Genomic DNA, 19,355 nt, shown 5'->3' with positions numbered 1-19,355 from the left:
TACCCGCGCTGAAATCTGCTTTCTAGTAGCGCTGCCTCTGTGATTCGTGATTACATTCTGCTTAAATGCTAAAATGAATAATTAACAAGTTAACAAACGAACCAGTGTACCTCTGTCAGACTCTGTGTGTCTTCCTCACCCCCTCCCTGCTTCCCCCCACGTCTCCCCGTACCTCCATCGATCTTTGCCTCCTTCCGCCCTCCTTCCACCTCATGCTTCTTTATTTCCTCCCCCTCCCTCTGTCTCATTCCAATACTGCCGGTGGAGACTAGCGGGTTTGTATTTCCGTGGAGGAGGAGAGGCGCGGAGGATGGATGGGAGGATGGTAGACAGAGAGATGGAGAGAGAAAGAGATGCTCTTTTGGTCCAGTGTATTTAATCAATTATGTTCTCTTGCTCCCTCTGGCAACTCTCCACTTGATATTCTCTCTGTCCTGCACACGCACACACACATAAATGGTCACATGCACACTCCTCATTTCAGTGTTTTTTTCCAGTGTACCTAGTTGTAGTTGAACATGAAAGTTCAAGTCATAAGTTTTTAGTACATTTACTTGGATTTTGATATATGATATAATGATACTTGTAATGTAATCTGGAGCAGCGTTGTTGTCGGCTGATTGCTGACAGACTCCTGTGAGCTTTGGAGCATTATTAAACATTTTCTCCCAAAAGCAGCTCATGCATCGGGACCCGCTGTGACTTATACAACTATGTTGTGTGAGAGGGAAATATCACCAGAGCAAGTAATTTCCTGTGATCCTCCAGAGAACAGCAATTTATTTTATTTCATAATAGAGGCACTTGTTTTCAAGATGGGAACAAGAGACCCTCTTATACAGTGTTTTCAACTAAATCTGATGCTTTAATATGTCGCAAAAGTTCTGCCAGTCAAATTGAGTCCACAGCAGTTAAGAGCACCCAAGTTGCAATTAGGAGCCCTTCTTCCAACTCAGATTTCTTGGGGAGTACATTAGATCTGTTATCTCATGCACACAAACAATCCCATGAGCTTCGTTGATGGTCCATGACATCTTCACAAAACTTGCTGTTTTCCCGCTTTCAGATGCTCTAAAGTGTTAGCAGCCCTTAGCAGCTAGTCCGACTCCACCCAATGTATTTTACATCTGTGTCGCTTGTCAAGTCACAGAGCGGGGGCACGCTCTCAGACCAAGGTATTAATAAAAAAAAAAAAAAAAGAAAAAAAGTTTAATTTGGAACCCATCCGAAGATGATCTATAGTGCCTCCGGGCAGCTCTGAAGTGCTTTTATAGCAGATATCTTGGGAGAACACTTACCAGTCACAGACAGAAGCTATCAGCATAGATGAATGATTTAATAATGCATTACAAATTGTCCACACGGGGAAAATCAACTAGCCTCTCAGCAGTTTAGAAGCTGATGTTTTTTGGAAGTATCAGGCGTTCTGCTGGAAGCGTCATTTTAAGCTTTAATTATACATGTGTGTAGTTGCCAAACACACGTGGTCTTTTTTCTCCAAGATCATTGTCTTTCATGTACATTCATGCCTGCGACCTATGCAGAGGCTGTGCTACATCTCAGCTGTTTTTATTAAGAAGAGCACGAAGATAATGTGTTCCCAGCTGCTGTGGAGATCCAGATTGGTGACCTTTTTAGTCGCCGGCTTGTTTCTGTAACCCTCAAGCTACTGCTACAGAAGAGGTTTTTCTAATTATACCTTCATCCTGCGGCTCGGTGTTGTTAAGTGCTTCCTGAGCACGCGGTTTAATATTTTAAAGTCACACACACAGGCTCCTCTGTATAGATTTATGATTTAATTCCTATTTTAATATTGGAACAGATGGAATATGCACACACTCTACCCTTAATGATGCACTCTGGGTAATGATGTCATTGCAGGAAGTGAATTAAGAGCTGTAAACATGAATAATATGTGTCTGAGCAGGAGGCTGCACATGTGAAGAGACAGGAGAGATGGGGGGGGGAGAGGGAGACGATGAAGGGGGCAGAGAGAGGTAAAGAGAGGAAGAAGGGGAGGGGGTCTGTCGAGAGGAAGGAGGAGAATGGAAAGAAAACTGAACTCGAGCTAAACCTGTAACAGTATCAAGACATGAAATGCTCGTGCGGCGTTTCTTTTCATTTTGCATCAGATTATAATAGGACCAGATTAAACTCATGTCAGACACATACAGTAAGGATAAATAAATTAAGGAAACATTACACATTTATAGAGAGACAGAAGGAGCAAGATCTTTCTGGAGCGACACCTGTTAGCTCAGGACATGGCGTCCATTCTCTGAGGGACTGGGACATTGTGTCCATTGTGTTCCAGGCGTTTGACACAACCTGACTGGCCGTCTTGCAGTATTTGGTCTAAACTGAGGCTCGTACTTGGAGTTCTTTCTTTGGAAAAGGTTAATCTATTTTGGGTGCTTGTGGTTCCCTTCAGGGTCAGTACTCGTCTTGTTTCTATACGTGTTGTTATAATTGTCATTAAGTATGCATCATAATCTTTTCCAGTCTGTGCACCGCGGAGGCAGACAAGTATCTCATCATCTAAAACTCAAGTACAGTAACAAAGCATCTCCCACAGCAATTTAAAATCAAATTATATCACATTTATTTCTTCTTATTTCCAGCACTGCATGTTACGATTCTGGATTTGTTTGTTTCTGGTCTTTATTTCTTGTTTCCATCGATTTTACGAATAATTCGAGGCAATCAAATTGTCCACATCTGTGCTGATAAATATATTGCTGACATGTATTGACATTTGGAATTTCAAAATGTGTCAGTGATTATTTTCCACTTTTTACCATCCGAACCTCTTTCAATTTACTGAAGCTGACAGACTAATTCAGCATGGATTTGCCAAAGTGTATCTGATTTGAAAACAATTTCACTGGTATCTGCCTGAATGTGATCTACAGGGTGGTGACTGGTGCAGTGTGAGTCTGACCCCAATACTTTGTTGCTTCCTCCTTTCCTTCCACCTCCAATCATCTCTCCATTAGTGTCTGTAACAAAGGCATAAAAATACCCCCAAAATACTTAAGGTACAGTGTATGGTTTCTTCTGCAGCTAACAAAATTAATTGAAATTACTGAGCAATTTTTCAGCACATGTACTGCTGTTAGTGTAACTTCTCCCCAGAGTGAATGCCTATTTGTTGTTCACCTACATTCACAGTTGTGTTATTGTTTTGCTGTGTTGGCACTGTATTTACTATGTAAATCGGGCAGTTCGAGTCTGTGAAACCACTGTGTGTGCGTGTGTGTGTGCGCGTGTGTGTGTGTGTGTGTGCGTGTGACTAATAGCAGACATCAGAGAATCCTACTGATCTAGGGCACAAGGTGACCCTCTCTCTGTCTCACTCACACACACAAACCAATGCGCGCGCACACACACACACACACACACACACACACACACACACACAAACCAACAAACACAAATACACACTTTCTAAAACACCTTCTCAGCATTCTCGTGCTCCACTTTAAACCACTGTTATTAGAGGGCATGGCTCTTGGACAGTGGTGTATACTGTATGCTGTAATGCCACTATCCACGTGTGTGTGTGTGTGTGTGTGTGTGTGTGTGTGTGTGTGTGTGTGTGTGTTGATATTAATGGACTGCAAAGGTTAACAGCAGGGAGCTTATAGAAGCAGACAAGGGAACATGAGAGGGCAGTCCACTTCATATTCCACACTGCTAACGTGTGTGTGTGCACCTGTGTCTCAAACCTAACAGCCAAGGTGATGTTGCGCTATGAAAATGTAATGGGAGAGAAACAGCACCTGTTGGCCGACGCTACAAGATGAAAGCACCATACATCAAAGCACTGATGTATAGAGGGGGATTATTGCCAGCAGAGATTGTGTTTCAGCTGCAGATATGTGAAGTTATAAAGGAACAAGGGTGTTTTATTCTCTAAGTGTCAACTGGAAAGCAGTCACCTCCTCTTCGGCTGCCAACAGTGACCTAACCCTCTTCACTTTGCCAACCGCAGGAGCCTTGTTCATCTTCTCAGCCAATTAAGGGATCTTATGCTCCCCTCTTGATGAAAGAGTTTCAGATTAGGTCCTGTCTACTGGTGCACCATCAAAGCCTCAATTCATAAACATGCCTCAATGGAAAAAAGCTAATATTGTTAAAGGTGGTATATCGCAGTCTGACAGTCCAGGATCTGTTTGAAACATTGTCCTATTTGCATATACCAGTCACTAGTAGGAGACAAAGTATTTGCAATATTAATAATCACGATGATGTCATCCAATACAACACCAGCTTCTATCAGGCACTACCATGAGAATTGCGTTGATTCGAGTTGCTGGTTCAAATCCTCTAACCAGCTGGCAAGATGTGGCAATCCTGGCGAGAACACTGAATAAGAAATGCCATTTCCCACTTCATTAAGACCAGTTGAGACACCCTCGAGCATGCAGCATAATCCCCCCCGCCACTCCAGTACAGCTGCAGAGACACACTGGTTGTACTGGGCGGTGAAGTCCTGCCACTGTCTGTAATACAGGCAGCGTCAGGAGAGGCACGATCGGCTTTGTTCTCATGCACACTGACGCCGAGGGTACACGAGCAAGATGGAGAAAATGAAAGAAATGTTCAGTTAAAGTAAACTAAACCCGAGGCTGATTTTTAGAGTCCGTTGCAGTGACATCTTTACAGCCTGACTCTCCTGTTTTACAGACTTTGGCTTTGCTCTGTGACAGAATGGCTACACAGTTTATGTGTTTTCCCCCCCGCTCCCTCTGAGACCACCATTGTTTTGCACGCACCTATACGATGCGTGTGTGCATGTTCTGTCTCTAAACAAACATATTCAAGCTGTAGACCTCCAGAGCGAGGACGTCTCTTCAACGCTTGTTCATCCTGCCTCATACTGCGGGCGTATTGGAGGATGAGGTGGACAAAAAAAAAGGCCAAGGGCTAAGGTTTTTGTCAGCGTTTGTGTGTGTTTGTGCATGTGTGTGTGTGAGCGTACGTGCATTTTTCTGTTTCTCACAGACGTTCTTTCTGTCTTTGTTGTAGGTTGTCAGGCAGTAACGTCCCCTCTCCCATTGTTAGCAACAAGAACTGGCTCCGGCTGCATTTTGTGACCGATGGCAATCACCGTTACCGTGGTTTCAGTGCACATTATCAAGGTAAGATGGGTAAGATGTGATTACATCCACAGAGACAGGCGTCTTAATGTTCACGCACACACACTCTCACACACACACACACACACACACACACACCCCCCCTAAAGAATGTTCATGTATGATTAACAGGCCTCTGTACACAGTATCTACAGATGTCTTTGTGTTTTGACAGATTTCTCAAAGTTCTGTTTTCGCCTTTTTGCCTTTTTATTTTCGTTTTGTTTCTGTTTCGCGCCGCTTTTTTTCCTTTTCAACTGACAGCTTTTCATCTTGCCTCTAACTCCCTTTAATTACGCCTGTTGACTCCAATCTTCCCGTCTCTTCTCCACAACAGTTTCTTTCACTGTCTCCATCTTTCTGCATCTGTCTTTCTCTCTCTCTTTCACCCTTTTTTCTTTTTCTCTCGGGTAACTGCTCATAGACTTACAATAAGATCTCTTTGGTGGAAAACATTAGCAAATTCATTTGGCAACGTCCGTGTCTCCCAGCAGTGATAATGAATGTGTGGAACAGCTACACAGTCAGACTGGAACAGATAGGCTTTATATTTTAACTTGGTTTTCACACTCTTTACACTCAGATCTCCTCCGGTTCTTGTGTACTTTTAAGCACCATTGGCCCTTTTTCATGAATTACTCGCGCATGATGCAGCAAGTTCAATCACAAGGTCCACAGGGCATCGAGCTGTGTTTGGTATTTCAATCACCAGAGATGTGTGACACACCTGGAGCACTGCTGGAGACAGAGTGTGATTGGAATGCACCATCAATAGGAGTTTAATGGTCAACCAGTCAGCTCATCTGATCCACTTGAAGTAAAATATTGTGTACATTGTTGTGAAGTAAAACTGGTGTAAACTAAAGTCATGGAAACATGGACTGTAAGCAGGCAGCACAAATGTAAATCACAGTCATGCTTGACACCAAAATTTCACTTTGCCACTTGATTATTACTCACGCACTCCCTGCTGCGCCTCCCTTCTAACTTCAGCACATTCAGGTTCACAGCAGGTCGCCAAAATATTAAGACTCCGACAAGAAAACCACCACGTGCACCCTTGCAAAATGCCAGCGACTGGCTCCATGTGCTGTCCTGAAAACTGTTTGTTTAGTTTGTCAGCACCGGTGTTTGAGCACAGTGTGTTACGTCTTTTTCTTCCACTGTCTCTTTGTCACTATTTTTGTCTCCGCACAACAGTGTATTTTTCATACACATCGTTAACACTGCGGTTCCTTTTCGACAGTAATTATGGTCATTTGAGATTTTATCGACAGCAGTCACTGTTGCTGCTGAGAAAGCTTTCTGAACATCTTTCAATTGATCTTCCTCTTTTCTCAGTCAGACAAGTCATGGTGTCCCCACATGAAAAGTTACCATCTGAGAGTTTGGCAATGGAGGTACAAAGTTGTGTCACTGACATGAGCAAGTGTGGAGATCCATATGAAGCAGATCAAAGACATTTTGTTTTCTAGCTGGTATTATTTAAGTTTTCCAACCCTTTAACTGAACCCAAAATGAAATATATCTCTATATCTGTGTATGTGTGTGACTACTGTGCGCATTTTACAATTTAGAGTCCAACTAGTTTGTTTTACAATTTGATTCCAGCTCTTTTCCCCTTTAAAAAAGACGCTCAGTGCTCAGTGAAATGACATTAAATATGTAGATCTGAAGAAAGGGTTCGTTTTGAACCTGTGCTTTTTGACTGCGTGAGCTGTATGTGCCACTTGCAGGACTGTGGTCAATTTAGCCAATTAAGAATTGAAACTGTAATTAATTCAGTGATGATTTTGTATTAACGCTGCATAATTAACCAATCTGCGGGTATGACGAGTTCATTAGGTTGAATATGACCCCAGATGACACTTCGTGATTTGGATTTTCTGATTTTTAAAGGACGAGCCCACGATGGACGGATGTCCTCAGTTCTCCTCTGAGTCTCCACTGTGAACTAAAGGCAAACTGCCGAAAAAACAAGTGGGACAACCTCTTCCACGTTTGATTTAGATAGCAATGAAGTCTTCTTCATGTACACATGCAGCTTATAGTGCATTTTAGAAATGAGTTCAAGTCATTATTAAACCTGGTCCTTCTTTCCCCCCTTCCCCTCTCTTCAGCACATCTTTACTCCCTCTCATCCCTCTCCTTGACCCTCCTTTAATTTATTCCTCCCTCTTCCTCCTCTCATCTTCGTTTCCTCCCCGCTCCTCTCCTCTTGTCTGTAACCACCCTCTCTTCACATCTCTCCCTCTGGCTCTCTCAGACATTCTCCTTGATTGATTGACAGACAACCTGACCACTCCCTTTGGGATTTGCTTTTAATTGGTGTGATTGATCTTAATTGATCTTAATTAGTTTAAAAGGTTAATCAACATGTTAATGAGGGGTGTCGGTGTGATAGGTTAGTTGATTAATTAGTGGAGTTCTTAACAAGCTTGTGATTGATTGGCTACTTCCTGTCAGCTGCCAGTCATCTCCATTACCTTGTGATCGTTGCACGTTGGTAGAAAGCCCGGTTGGGTGTCTGGAAAGGTTACTGCTAATGAGAAACCTGATCTTCACTCACTGCTCTTAAAAACCTTGCAGATTAATAACGTAGAACATCTCTAAAAACTTCATGTTTACTTTGATAGTTTGAGTTCAGCATCTGCAGATTTCAATAAACTAGCCAATGAGAGAATGAATGCCTTACCTGAATGGAATTTGATATCTACTGCATATGTGTATCAGTGTGTATTGAACCTTTCCACTGCATATTCACACATACATAAACATATTATTTTACATGTGCTGTTCCACTTTTATTGTGCTCTGCTCTGCTGCGTTTATTGTCATCTACCCACTTAAGATTTACTTTCTCTTAATCGGAAGATGTTCGTCACCTCCACTTTATTATAGACAGTTCCACGTAATCATAATCCACGTTTTCTTTCTTTTTTTAACTTTGACTGTAATTCTCACCCGCAAGCCATATGCTGTTCTGGTCTGCTAAAGTCTACTTGTCTCCAGGAGAATAAATTGTTATGGCGAAGCCTTCTGGCAGGGTTAGTTTAGTTTAGTGTAAAACACTGTATGAAAACAATTCCAAATTTGTCTCAGAGAGACTAAATGAGCAAATATTCTTTGGCAGGGTTAGTTTAGTTTATAAGATGCTGCTATGAGACCTCAGAGGGAGATGTTTGGCTCTAGGTGCTGCCAGCTAGCAGGACAGTCTGTATGTGTGTATGTGTGTGTGTGTGTGTGTGTGTGTGTGTGTGTGTGTGTGTGTGTGTGTGTGTGTGTGTTATAGGTCAGCCTCTCAGCTCATAAAAACCTCCTCCTTCTGCTGAGGCCCAAATTATGAAGTTCTGAATTGCTAATAATCTCCTAATGATTTATATCCAAGTTTGCAAAGAAGCCGGGGCAGAGAGGCCGCAATAAACAAAGAACATCACAAAGGAGCGGCAGAGGAAAAGAGAGAGGGGAGGTGGTAAAACAGTGAGGAGATCCAGAGAAGAGATTAAAGGAGAAAGACAGACGGAAACCAACAGAGAAAAACAGAGAAGGAGCCAAGAAGAGAGCGACAGATAGCCAGAGAGAGATGGGGGGTTTAAGGGGGCAAGTCATTTGGCAGCGAGTTTGGCTAAATATTGAAATATTAATGATAAGAGTTTTAAAGTCCCGCTGTCATAAATGACTGTTGTAGACGACTTCAGAGGAAGAGACGGTGTGTGTGTGTGTGTGTGTGTGTGTGTGTGTGTGTGTGTGTGTGTGTGTGTGTGTGTGTGTGTGGACGGATGGATGGATGGATGGCTGTGTTCCTCCACACAGGAAAAAAGCCGGTTGGTGTTGGAGTGTATTTAGTAATGCAAAGCCTGCAGCTCCTCTGCATGGCCAAGCAACATTTACAGAATTAATTGTCCATTTGAATGTTTGATTGATGTTTCAAGATGATTCACAATGGCGAGGTTTTAAAACATGCCATGGGCTATACGTTGATAGACCCAAATTAACGGAATTAACCATTTCATTTGGAAGATCTCTCCTGAGGGCTCAGTGATCTTGTTAGGGAGTCACTCCTATTTACATAATTAACATTTCATTCCCAACATCTCAGGCAGCCCTTTTGACATCTCTACAAATGATCAGATATCTAAAAATGCTAGCATTTTTAAATGAGTATTTATATCATGTGTTAAATTGTCTAAAAAGGAAAGTGGAGTCAATCAGAGAAAATTACAGAGCTTGTTTTATTTCTTTAAAATTACTCCTGTAATATTCATACATTTCTGTAATTTTGGATTGGTTTGTTAATATGTCATACATAATCTCTCTGCCCCTTACTGTCTCATTTATTGCTAAACACAAGCACAGCCATTAAATGTCCATTAGCATGTTTAATTGAAGCTCAGTAATTATTCAGCTACGTCAACATCTCTGAGCAAGAATAAATGCTTTTCACCTCAGGAGCAAAATACATTTAAAGATTCAGCTCACTCCAATATAGATTCTAAGTGATTTCTGAGTGTGTTTTGAAACACGCTATAGGGTCTTACTGTGGTACTTTTGCAGGCCAAGATGAAATCAGAATTGATGAAGTGTCTCGCCCTGGGAACTGCTGTAAGTTCATTTAATCATCCTTGTACTCACAGCATGTCGTTTGGGGACGGTACCCGAGCTACGTAAGTGTGGTGTCTCACCCTGGGACCCTGGTTAACGAAAAACATTCAGCTTGTATGCTGTAGGTGTGCACTGTGGACTGGAGGCCAATATGCCACTTAGGGGTTTGCGTGAAATCAGGCGATTGTTGAAATTTCTTAATACGAAATTGCAAAAAAAAAGGACTTAAAGTCACATTTGTGACGTGTGTGTAACCACTTTTTGTCGTATGTAAGTTATTGGATTTATTTCAACTGTATTTCAATCATTAAAGACACCACATGAGCAAAACTTAGGTGTCCTATCTCTAGAGTTGACCCTGTCACTTAAATCCCTCTGAGTGAGGTAAAACCCTACAAATTGCAGCCATTCTGACACCCCCTCTGCAACGCATGGAGGGAGTTTTGGCACTTGGGTGATGGGGTGGCGAAGTGACACAGACAGCGATGACAGTAGAGGAATAACGGGGGAAATAGCTTACATATCCTTCGTCCAGGATGATCATTTGTTGACAGGAAGCCTGCAAACAATTCCCAGTGAAGTCATTGGATAATAACTGTGGTGGATCCCTAATGTGATGAACAAATTAGAAGGATAATTGTCTTCCTGCTTGAATTTTTGCTAAAAGCTTCATTACTGTAATGACCATTTGAGACCTAAAGGCGTTCACACTGCAACAACAAATCAGATTAAGTTCTTTATGGTACAAGTTTGATCTGCTTTATGCATGTAACTTCTCCAGATTGGATTGTGATAACAGGCTGTTGGTAGCTGGAGTGACTGCAGGTTTGAATCTGTGGACAGGCTGGGACAGCTATGCCGTGCTAAAAGACTGAGTGATGCTCAAAGTGCCCTTCAGCAAAGCAGTGAAACCCAGCTGTTGCGTTGCCATGTGTAGTGGTAGAACAAGCCAGCTTCCAGATGTGACCGGGTGTGTTACAGTATGGTCTCCCCCCCCCCCCAGCAAATACACCCCTGGGCTGCAGCTGGAAGTGGATATGTGTTCTCACTCATCTTGCCTGTTAAATTAAAAAAAGAACATGAACAGCTCTCCCCCAAAGCCAGAAACCAGTGATTCATGTTGCCAAATAAACTTCAGTTGTCAACCACAACGGGAATAATGTATGAGAACATGATTTTACAGTGAATTTACCCTTTAAATAGGTCAACTTTTATCTTTTCCAGGGTCATAATTTTTTCAAGAAAACCGTTCTCACCATGTAATTATTTATAACAAGAACTGGGGGGGGGGAAGCCGTGGATACCTAGACAGCCAGTGAGTCACACATGCTTTCAGCCAGCCTGTGAGTCACAGTCACCATGGACCAGTCATCCAGCCACCAGCAAGCCATTCAGGTAACGGCTCCTCCAGCTAGAAATATACTGTACGCCTGTCAAGCCCTCGATGCCGATGTGTTTTGCACGGGCCTCTATCAAAGCGATTCTCCCTATTAACCAGGTTTGGAGGCTTGGATCATTTTCGTCACTTCTCCTACACCAAAAACACACAAGCACAATTGTGGATTGCAGGTTGTTTGTCTGCTTCAATATAAGCTGCAACCGTTATCATGCTCCTTTAACTGGTTTACTGCACACAGTACTTGCCAAGCCTTACTACAAAGGTGAAGGAGCAGATCATTATCTAACTACATTTGTGGTTACAGGTGACATAAAGCCTAGTTGACGACAAGCACATCCACTGTGTGGTGTCATCTCATCATGGATGCTGTCAGAGTGTAGGCTAATGTTAGCAGCTTTCTCTCTCTTTATTGGATTTGGTTGCATTTATACTTAAGCAACCCCAGCCAACCCTGCCCAACATAGCAGCCAGTGCCTTTTTGTGCAGCACATCAGTTAGTCCTCACCCTAAAAGCTTTTTCTTTTGTGACATTTAAAGAAGAATCAAAGAGTTTAAAAATAAGTGTGTAAGCTAACCACTGAGCAGCAAAACGGAGTTATCTTCCAACAAGATGAGTCTGATCTCACATTTTTGTCATCATAAAGTAAGACTGACTAATTCTACTGTCCACTGCAATACAAGAACAACGCTGTCTCTTCTCCATTATGATGTCTTCTGAATGGATCATCATGGATGAGGATGTCTGGGACATGCAGCTGGAGCTTCAGCTTTTCTTTCCATGGAGGTTTTGGTGCTAACATAGAAACATGGTGTTGCATTATTTAGTTTTAATGAAGTGTTGGAATAATTGTTATTATAAAAAAGGGGGGAAAAAAGAAAATCGAGGGTTTTAGTTGAATTTGAATAAATACATAGATAAATGGAGGAAACAAGCTGCGGACATGGTGAAAATGAAAATGCGTCAAAGTATCCATGAAATGGCGTTATGAATTCTGATAAGTTATTAGGTGACTTCCAAAGGCGGTTCATAAACAAGTAACTGATTATTTCAAATGTTTTTTTTATTTAACAGCAGTGCAGCTGTACAATGGAGAGTCCATTTGTCATTTGGCAATTGCATCGCTTCCGTCCTCATGCTGTACGTACAGATCAATTAAAGCTACAGCCAGTGAATCTGATTCAGCTGTGGGTTGTCACTGTCAGAAGTGGACTCACTGAGGGAAATGTAGCGTAGCCCTCATTTGTCATTCCACATGTGTTTTCACCACAATATGATCTCATTTTACTCATTTCCGATCCTTATATAAATACCATTACCAAATTGAAGTGCACACCATCACACGCAAGAAGCCAGCTCCATTCCTACCGTGTAATTGTCATTCACAAAGTCATTCAGTCAGGCCACTGGTAAATCTGAATTTTACTACTGTTGCACTTACTGTAAGTAGCTTGGTTAACAGTGTCAGGCAAAAGCCTTGAGTGTCTAGTCAGTCAGTCAGTCAGCCATTTGTTCTGGCGCTCAGCCAGCGAGCAGGTCAGTCAGCCAGCCATCTAGTCAATTGAATGGTTGCCAGTGGTTCCATTTACTGTACAAATTTTAGTCTGAACCCTGAGAAATAATGTCTGGCTCTTATTAATTAACATTAACATTACAGAAAAGTGGAGGTGATGGGAGAAGAAAAAGGAAGGCTGGAGAGACCCTGGCAGTGCTGCAAAGTCAGGGAGTCATGGTTTACCTGAAAACACAATGATAAAAAGCACAAAATGAACTTTGAACTCAGGAGAATCCCCATGTCTAAATCTGTTAAATAGACTTAAAAGAAAAAAAGTGTGATCAGCATTCAAAGCAAACGGGGAGGAGGGCGAGAGTTAAAGATGGCTGAGAGGATGTGATTCAGGGAGGAATGCACGGGGTCGTCTGAGGATCCTTTTTACTGCATCATTGCTACAATCTTCTCCCTCAGAGAACTTCAGAGGTTGTTTTGTAATGCATAATTTTCATGTTTCTTTAAAAGGAATAACTGTGTGATGCGTGTGGAGACCTGGTTTTGGATAAAATACTGAACATTCTAAGGAAAATTTTGTGCCATTATAATCTCTTGCGCCTTGGTATTGTAGGCGATTGGTGACCTCATCTTTTACACGTGCTGTATTAACACATCCATAATGGTGTCATTGGAGAGGTCTTCCATCAGTTTCACTATACGTGCAAAGCCACATCACTGAATACAGCGACAAGAAGACCTCTTAGATATGAACTGTTTGAGTTGACTTCCGTCCTGTTTTTAACTAAATAATAATATCTCTATCTATTCTCGTGGTGATCTCAGAACACCCTACAAATAGGTAAACCCTTTTCATACCTTGCCGATGTTGATTGGCTTGACAGCTCTCCTCATTCAGCGCTTGCTGAAAGCAGAGTGAGTGCTCCAGAGATCTCTCCCAGCATTGCACAGCATATTTTGTATTCTCACACCTTAAAATCGAACATAAATCCAGGAGTATCACACTGTGCTAGCGGGAGCATTTTCAAGGTTTTGCAATAGCAGATTCCAATCCAGCCAAATAAATGGCAGGCTTCCACACAACCTTCCATTACAATTTCATTATTTTTGTTATACACCTGCCACCACTGTAACGCTCTGTATATATTTCAGCTCTCAAGTGACGGTGCCCCCCAAATCTTGTTAGCATCAAATACTCATCACCAGTTGGCTCGAACAGCAGCTGCTAAAAGGTGGTCAGATCATCCTTTAGCCAGAACAGCAACCGTGGTCAGCTTGAATTCATGTAGAAACCTTTTCAGAAATTTCTACAACCACTCCTGCAGCATGACCCACTTCTCCGCTGTCTGTGGATTTGGCCAGTGTGGTTCAAACACTCATATTTTTCCTGACAGATTTTACATTAGTTGCATGAGACTTGATTCATCAGTTGCAACAAAGCTCTCAGCTCCTGCAGCTACATGGCCATAGTCTCTGGAAAAGCAGCCAGCCGAGTGGTCCACAGACAGAGCCAGCTGTTGGTGGCACCTTCAGTCCAAACCACAAGCAACACAAAGGGGGGATGCCACGGGACAGCCTGTAAAAGGCTCATTTCTCTTTTTGTATACCTTTTTTATGACATCATTAATGAATCGCCTGTATCATTATTGGGATATCTTGCTTTGAGCCAGCAGGAAACGTCTATCTGGGGTTGTGGAGATGATCCAGCTTAGTTTGTTTAAACTGTAATGAAACTAATCCAGGAAGATGGAACGTGCTGGAACTTTCCCTGTGACTGACCGGAGGGAGGGGTTGGGCTGACTGCTCTCGCTGACCTTCAGTGGTCATCCTGTTTGAATTCTTGGTCGCACCTCTCAATCAATAGGCTCTTCCAGCATCCAAAATTTGAAATGTTTAGAAAGCATTTTTTTTTCTCCAACATCAGCATAATGAAAATGTCACACCTATCTCCTGATTGCTGTCTGTCAGTGGAATCTTGACCCTCAGCCTAACCTGTGACTGTTTTTCCAATGACCCATGCACAGGAAATAGGAACAATGCAACACCTTCTAGCAGGCTTCCTCTTGAATGCAAATCAAATTTTACCTCTGAATGAATTCTAATTAGATGTAAAGCTCTGCAAAGATACTGTAGTCATTCATTTGGTCCCTTACTGTTAGCCTGCCTGCCCTCTTGTGGCTAATAGAAGACATGTCAGTGGCTGTGGATGACGCCACAAACCAAGATTTATTAAGTTGCACCCCCTCCCCTCATGGGTAAAGTGCATGTAAGGTGATTTTTCATCTGTGACACTGTTTCTTTGTTCAGACACTTTGTGCTGCAATAATTACTATGCATTGCAGGCAGACATACATTTGAAGGCTGTTTACATACTGGAAACCTTTCATTTTATCATTGAAAGATAAGATAAGGTCACAGTGCTCCTTCTCCAGCAGGAGTACACTAGCTTGCTCTCCTCTGTAATTTCCCCTTGCTTACTCAGTCTTTATAGCTCTGCCCAAATACAACAGGAAAATAAAATCCTGAGCATGGATGGGTTTAGCACATGCTGAGGGTTACTTTGATTAGATATTCTGTCCACACTCTTCCCTGCATGGTACTCTGCTCTAATGCCCAACCCTACACCCTCAACACCTGGCTGTGAATGTGTGTGTTTTTGGATTGTGTTGCTGCATGCACCTGTCTCTGAGCTTCAGTATATCCGTGTGCTTAACGTGTGTGTCTGTGTGCCTTCGTGCCTACGTGTCTGTATGTGAGTCTGAACTCACCCTCATCACCGCTGCTGTGTCTTCTGCTCTGTTTATCTTTCTGTGCATCCAGAAGTGGCTGTTTTTCTATGTTTGTGTCTACTTAAACTTGATGAATCTGTCAATACGTGTGCTTCTTTGTATATGTAGCGCGTATGTGCCGCTGTGTGTGTGGCAGTGTGTGTTTGTGTGTGCCCCTGTTTGTCTGTTGTCTGTTGTCTATGCGTGTGTCAGGTATGAGCAATCTGTTTCCTTCCCTGCGGCAGAACCTACCAATCACATCCCTCCATCATCTCACTCCATTACGTATTCATGAGTTTCTGTGTCTGCAGGGTTGTGATTGGCTCTTAATGAACAACTGACGGCATTATCAGTCAGCCAATGCTGTGGCAACAAAATAAGTCAGTCAGTACAAAGGAAACACCAGTCAGCCACTGGTACAGAAACATTATTCAACTTGAGCAGTGAGACAGTATAGCCCTCAGGGAGGTTGACATATTGGATATTGTTGACTGCATGGTACCTTTGATACGACTCTCATAATGTCTCAAACCTGCTTGTGATCAAGTGCACACATCTTGAAATGCTCAGGATAATTACAGCCAAGGAGAGAGAGAGCATTTAGCACATGTGCAATATACCATTTAGTTTTTGTGTAAATAAATCCCCAGTCCTTTTGCTTGTCAGCCGTGGCTTAAGAACCATTAGTCAAACTGAGTACAGAGACACTGTAAGCCTCAAGGGGTTCATATGAGCTCATAAATCTATGAACTACCCCTTTATCATCTTTTATATTATTTTGGAGCTCGCATTTCGCAAATACTGGCTTTCATTGTTGGCTCCTTTTTCCTGCTGTTGCTGTATCAAAAGGGTCGTTAGCAGTGGGAACATTTCAGGATTGTACTTGGTTGAATTAATGCAGCTAGTTTGCATAGACACAGTCTGGTGATGTTGTATGATTGCTGGTCTATGGTTACAGAACAGCTCATCAAATGTGGCGGATGTCTGCAGCACTGACGAACGCTCTCACCCCCTTATTGCACTCACTAATTGAATACATTAAAAACTGTGATTAACGTATTGTAGCCAGAGGTGTTTATTGAGCATTGCAGCCTACCCTGTTATTAATATTTCTATTACATATTGAAATACTTACACAACTAAGCAACAAAATAACGGAGAACTAAGTTTTCACACTACATATGTTAAATGTGATGCTTGTCCAATTAGAAAACGCACCATAAAGCTTCAGTCTGCAACAATTGAACGTACACAATGCAGAACCGTCCACCTGTCTCTCTGCTGCCTTGCATCATGCCGCTAAGACCCTCACTCCAAGCCCACAACTTTGAAGAGCGGCAGAAGGAGTCGGTTACCCTGCAAAACCTTGTGCTTCGTAGGTCCTGCTCTCCATGGTGTGAGCCTCTCAAAGACCCTTATCCCTCTCGCCACAACTCATCTTCTCAAAGATGCCCCTCCGGTGCTTTGAGGCCACAGGGCAGAGTGCCCTGAGCTTCAGAGGCTGCTGGGACGCTGTCTAACAGTGGGATGAGACACACACACACACACACACACTAGTGTGCCCCTCAAAAGTTATTTCCCACTGTTTGTCATCATGCCTCTTTGCCTCTAGTCGATACGAGTGCCATGGCATCCGGAGCGCCGGTTGGAGCCGGGACAGGTTCACACGAATTTTGTACTATACGCCGTTGTAGGCAAAGGAGGTATTGGGAATTGATCAAAAGATGCACGATTTTCTGGTATTGAGTCAGACTTTCACTTTCTCGAGTGCTGGCACAGCTCTAAAACAACGCGTGGAGTGCGGTCTGGCTGTGCGTGCACATCTGCGTTTGTAGAGCAGCCAATAGGAATGCCCTCTCTCTGAAATGATGTGTGGCTGGCCAAAGTTTCCCATCACGGCCTAGATTTTCGAAAGCCTGAAAACAGAGCCAAGATGGAAATCTAGTTTTCTCTCAGACTACTTATATTACAGTGTACTGAAAGGTTATTCTGGAATTTTTGCCCAATGACACCAAACAAAAATCTGGTTTTCTCAGAGCTCATTTTCATTCGCATTCGCAGATTTCATGTAACTCCTTTTGACCATCTTGCATCAATCTAAACTAATGCAAATCATGCTTTAGCCTGGATCTGTACAGATGGACCGCAGTTTAACCATTTTAAGCATTTATAGTTTAAACAGCTTATAAAGATTTAATAAATGGGTTTGAACAAACTATGATGTACTTCTGCCCACATATACAGACATTTTAATTAATGTACAGTATCTGTACACAGCTTTAACATCTATGAAGACATATTTTGTATCATTACAACCATGTTTGGCTATATTGTCATTCATTACCTGTTTATACACAAGGAGTTATAGCTGTTAATAAATACATTAATCAACAGTTATATCAGCTTAACTACATTATAGTGTGTTATAAACCATTAATTCAATGTTTATATTTTTTCATACATTATATAATCATACTGCCTGTAAACATGCTAAATATGGGGAGTTCACTGACCGGCTTTTGCTCATAGCTGCCTGTCAAACTTGAATTTGACTGCTCAGTTTTGAAATGAAGACAGACACGTCTGTGTTTGGAGCAGATCGTCTAAATCCATCCATGATAATTGAGTCCTCAGTCGAGATCACGCCACAGACAGCAGTAGATTTTTTGCTTTCCCACGTGGGAGCATTAGTGCAGCAGTCAGTGGCATCTCATCACAAAAGCTGGTGTGTTCAATGAGAGAGTGTGATGCCTGTTTGCTCGAAACACCTCTAAGACAATGCTTCAATGTTCCACACTCTTAAGAAATGTGAAATCCAGCTGATATTGAGGTGAACAAGCAAGTATGACTAATATAAGTGAGTCATTGAGCCGGATCCTTTCTTGGGTAACAGAGCTGCTCAAGCTTTTGGTAATAAAATTGGAAAAAAAACGAGGTTAGTGTTGGTGTGAAAGTCCAGTATCAAGCCTGCATCAGGCTCAAGGAGACGCTTTGTGATAGAAAATGGTTCAGCCTGTGTAGGATTGAATAGGTTTTGCTTAAGTAACTGCTCTCTTACTTACATTATTTATTTATTTTATCTATTCCTTTGCTAGTTAAATGTAGTTTTGTTAAATATGCAGTATTTTAGTTCATTTGGTTTACTTAAATGTGGATTCCCTTCCATCTGTTGTTTGCAGTAGAGCTGCTGCTTGTAGGCTAGAATATTAACATGGGCATATTTAACTTTGATGCATATTCACACAGGACGGGCTTTATGATGCATAATATCAGGGGCTTTATGCTGTGAATGAATTTGCATAGGGAAAAACAAATTTGACTTTTAACTATTTTTGGCCCAGATTTCTCGATTTGGCTGCCTGACAGGGTGGGGAAATACATTTCAAACCTGAGTGTAAGACTTTGATCTAGATCAGAGCTTCCCCTCATTGTTGAGTCTGTTGATCATCAGTGTTCTTAATTTCTGACAATTGGGACATTTTCAAATCCAAGTGTAATCTGAGGCCAGTGACGGAGCGGTATAATATGTATTGTTCCTCACTCCTTTTGATTTACTATGGCGAACGATTTCTTTCCAATGAGAACTGAACCGCCCGGTGTCAGAGGGAGCGAAGGCTTTATGCGTCCGTCAGGTCTGCAGTGCAGCAGAATGGAAAATGTATTCACTCCACTCTTATCATGGTTCCTTGTGAGCTATATATATATATTTTAAATATGGCTGTCTATAGTTGTTCCAAATGGTGGAATGACCTGAAAGCAGTGGGAGAGAAAAGCAGTAAAAGACTCTTTTTATCTGAAAGAGAGCACAGTCAGACATCAAGCGTGCCCCCCCCCTAGTTTGAATAGAGTGTAACAGTGTCAGAAATAATACATTTCATTTTTGGCGGCAGGTGAAATTAGCTAATGAGGCTGAGCATTGTGCTTAGGGCCAGTCTGACTT

The 19,355-nt window shown here is 42.2% G+C and overlaps 1 protein-coding gene across 5 annotated transcripts in view; it reads left to right on the top strand.

Annotated features, from left to right (window-relative positions):
• The window catches only part of LOC143335403 (CUB and sushi domain-containing protein 3-like), a 318,991-nt gene that overhangs the window by 179,478 nt on the left and 120,158 nt on the right, over positions 1 to 19,355 (top strand). For all 5 annotated transcript variants that reach the window (XM_076754808.1, XM_076754807.1, XM_076754806.1 and 2 more), the window contains exon 7: positions 5,032 to 5,144. In XM_076754808.1, the coding sequence (XP_076610923.1) occupies positions 5,032 to 5,144 (113 nt within the window). The remainder of the gene's footprint in view (positions 1 to 5,031; positions 5,145 to 19,355) is intronic.

Source organism: Chaetodon auriga, chromosome 17, assembly GCF_051107435.1.
Source record: "Chaetodon auriga isolate fChaAug3 chromosome 17, fChaAug3.hap1, whole genome shotgun sequence".
NCBI lineage: Eukaryota > Metazoa > Chordata > Actinopteri > Chaetodontiformes > Chaetodontidae > Chaetodon > Chaetodon auriga.
Note: the sequence above shows the minus strand (reverse complement) of the source record. Positions and strands in the feature narration are given on the sequence as shown.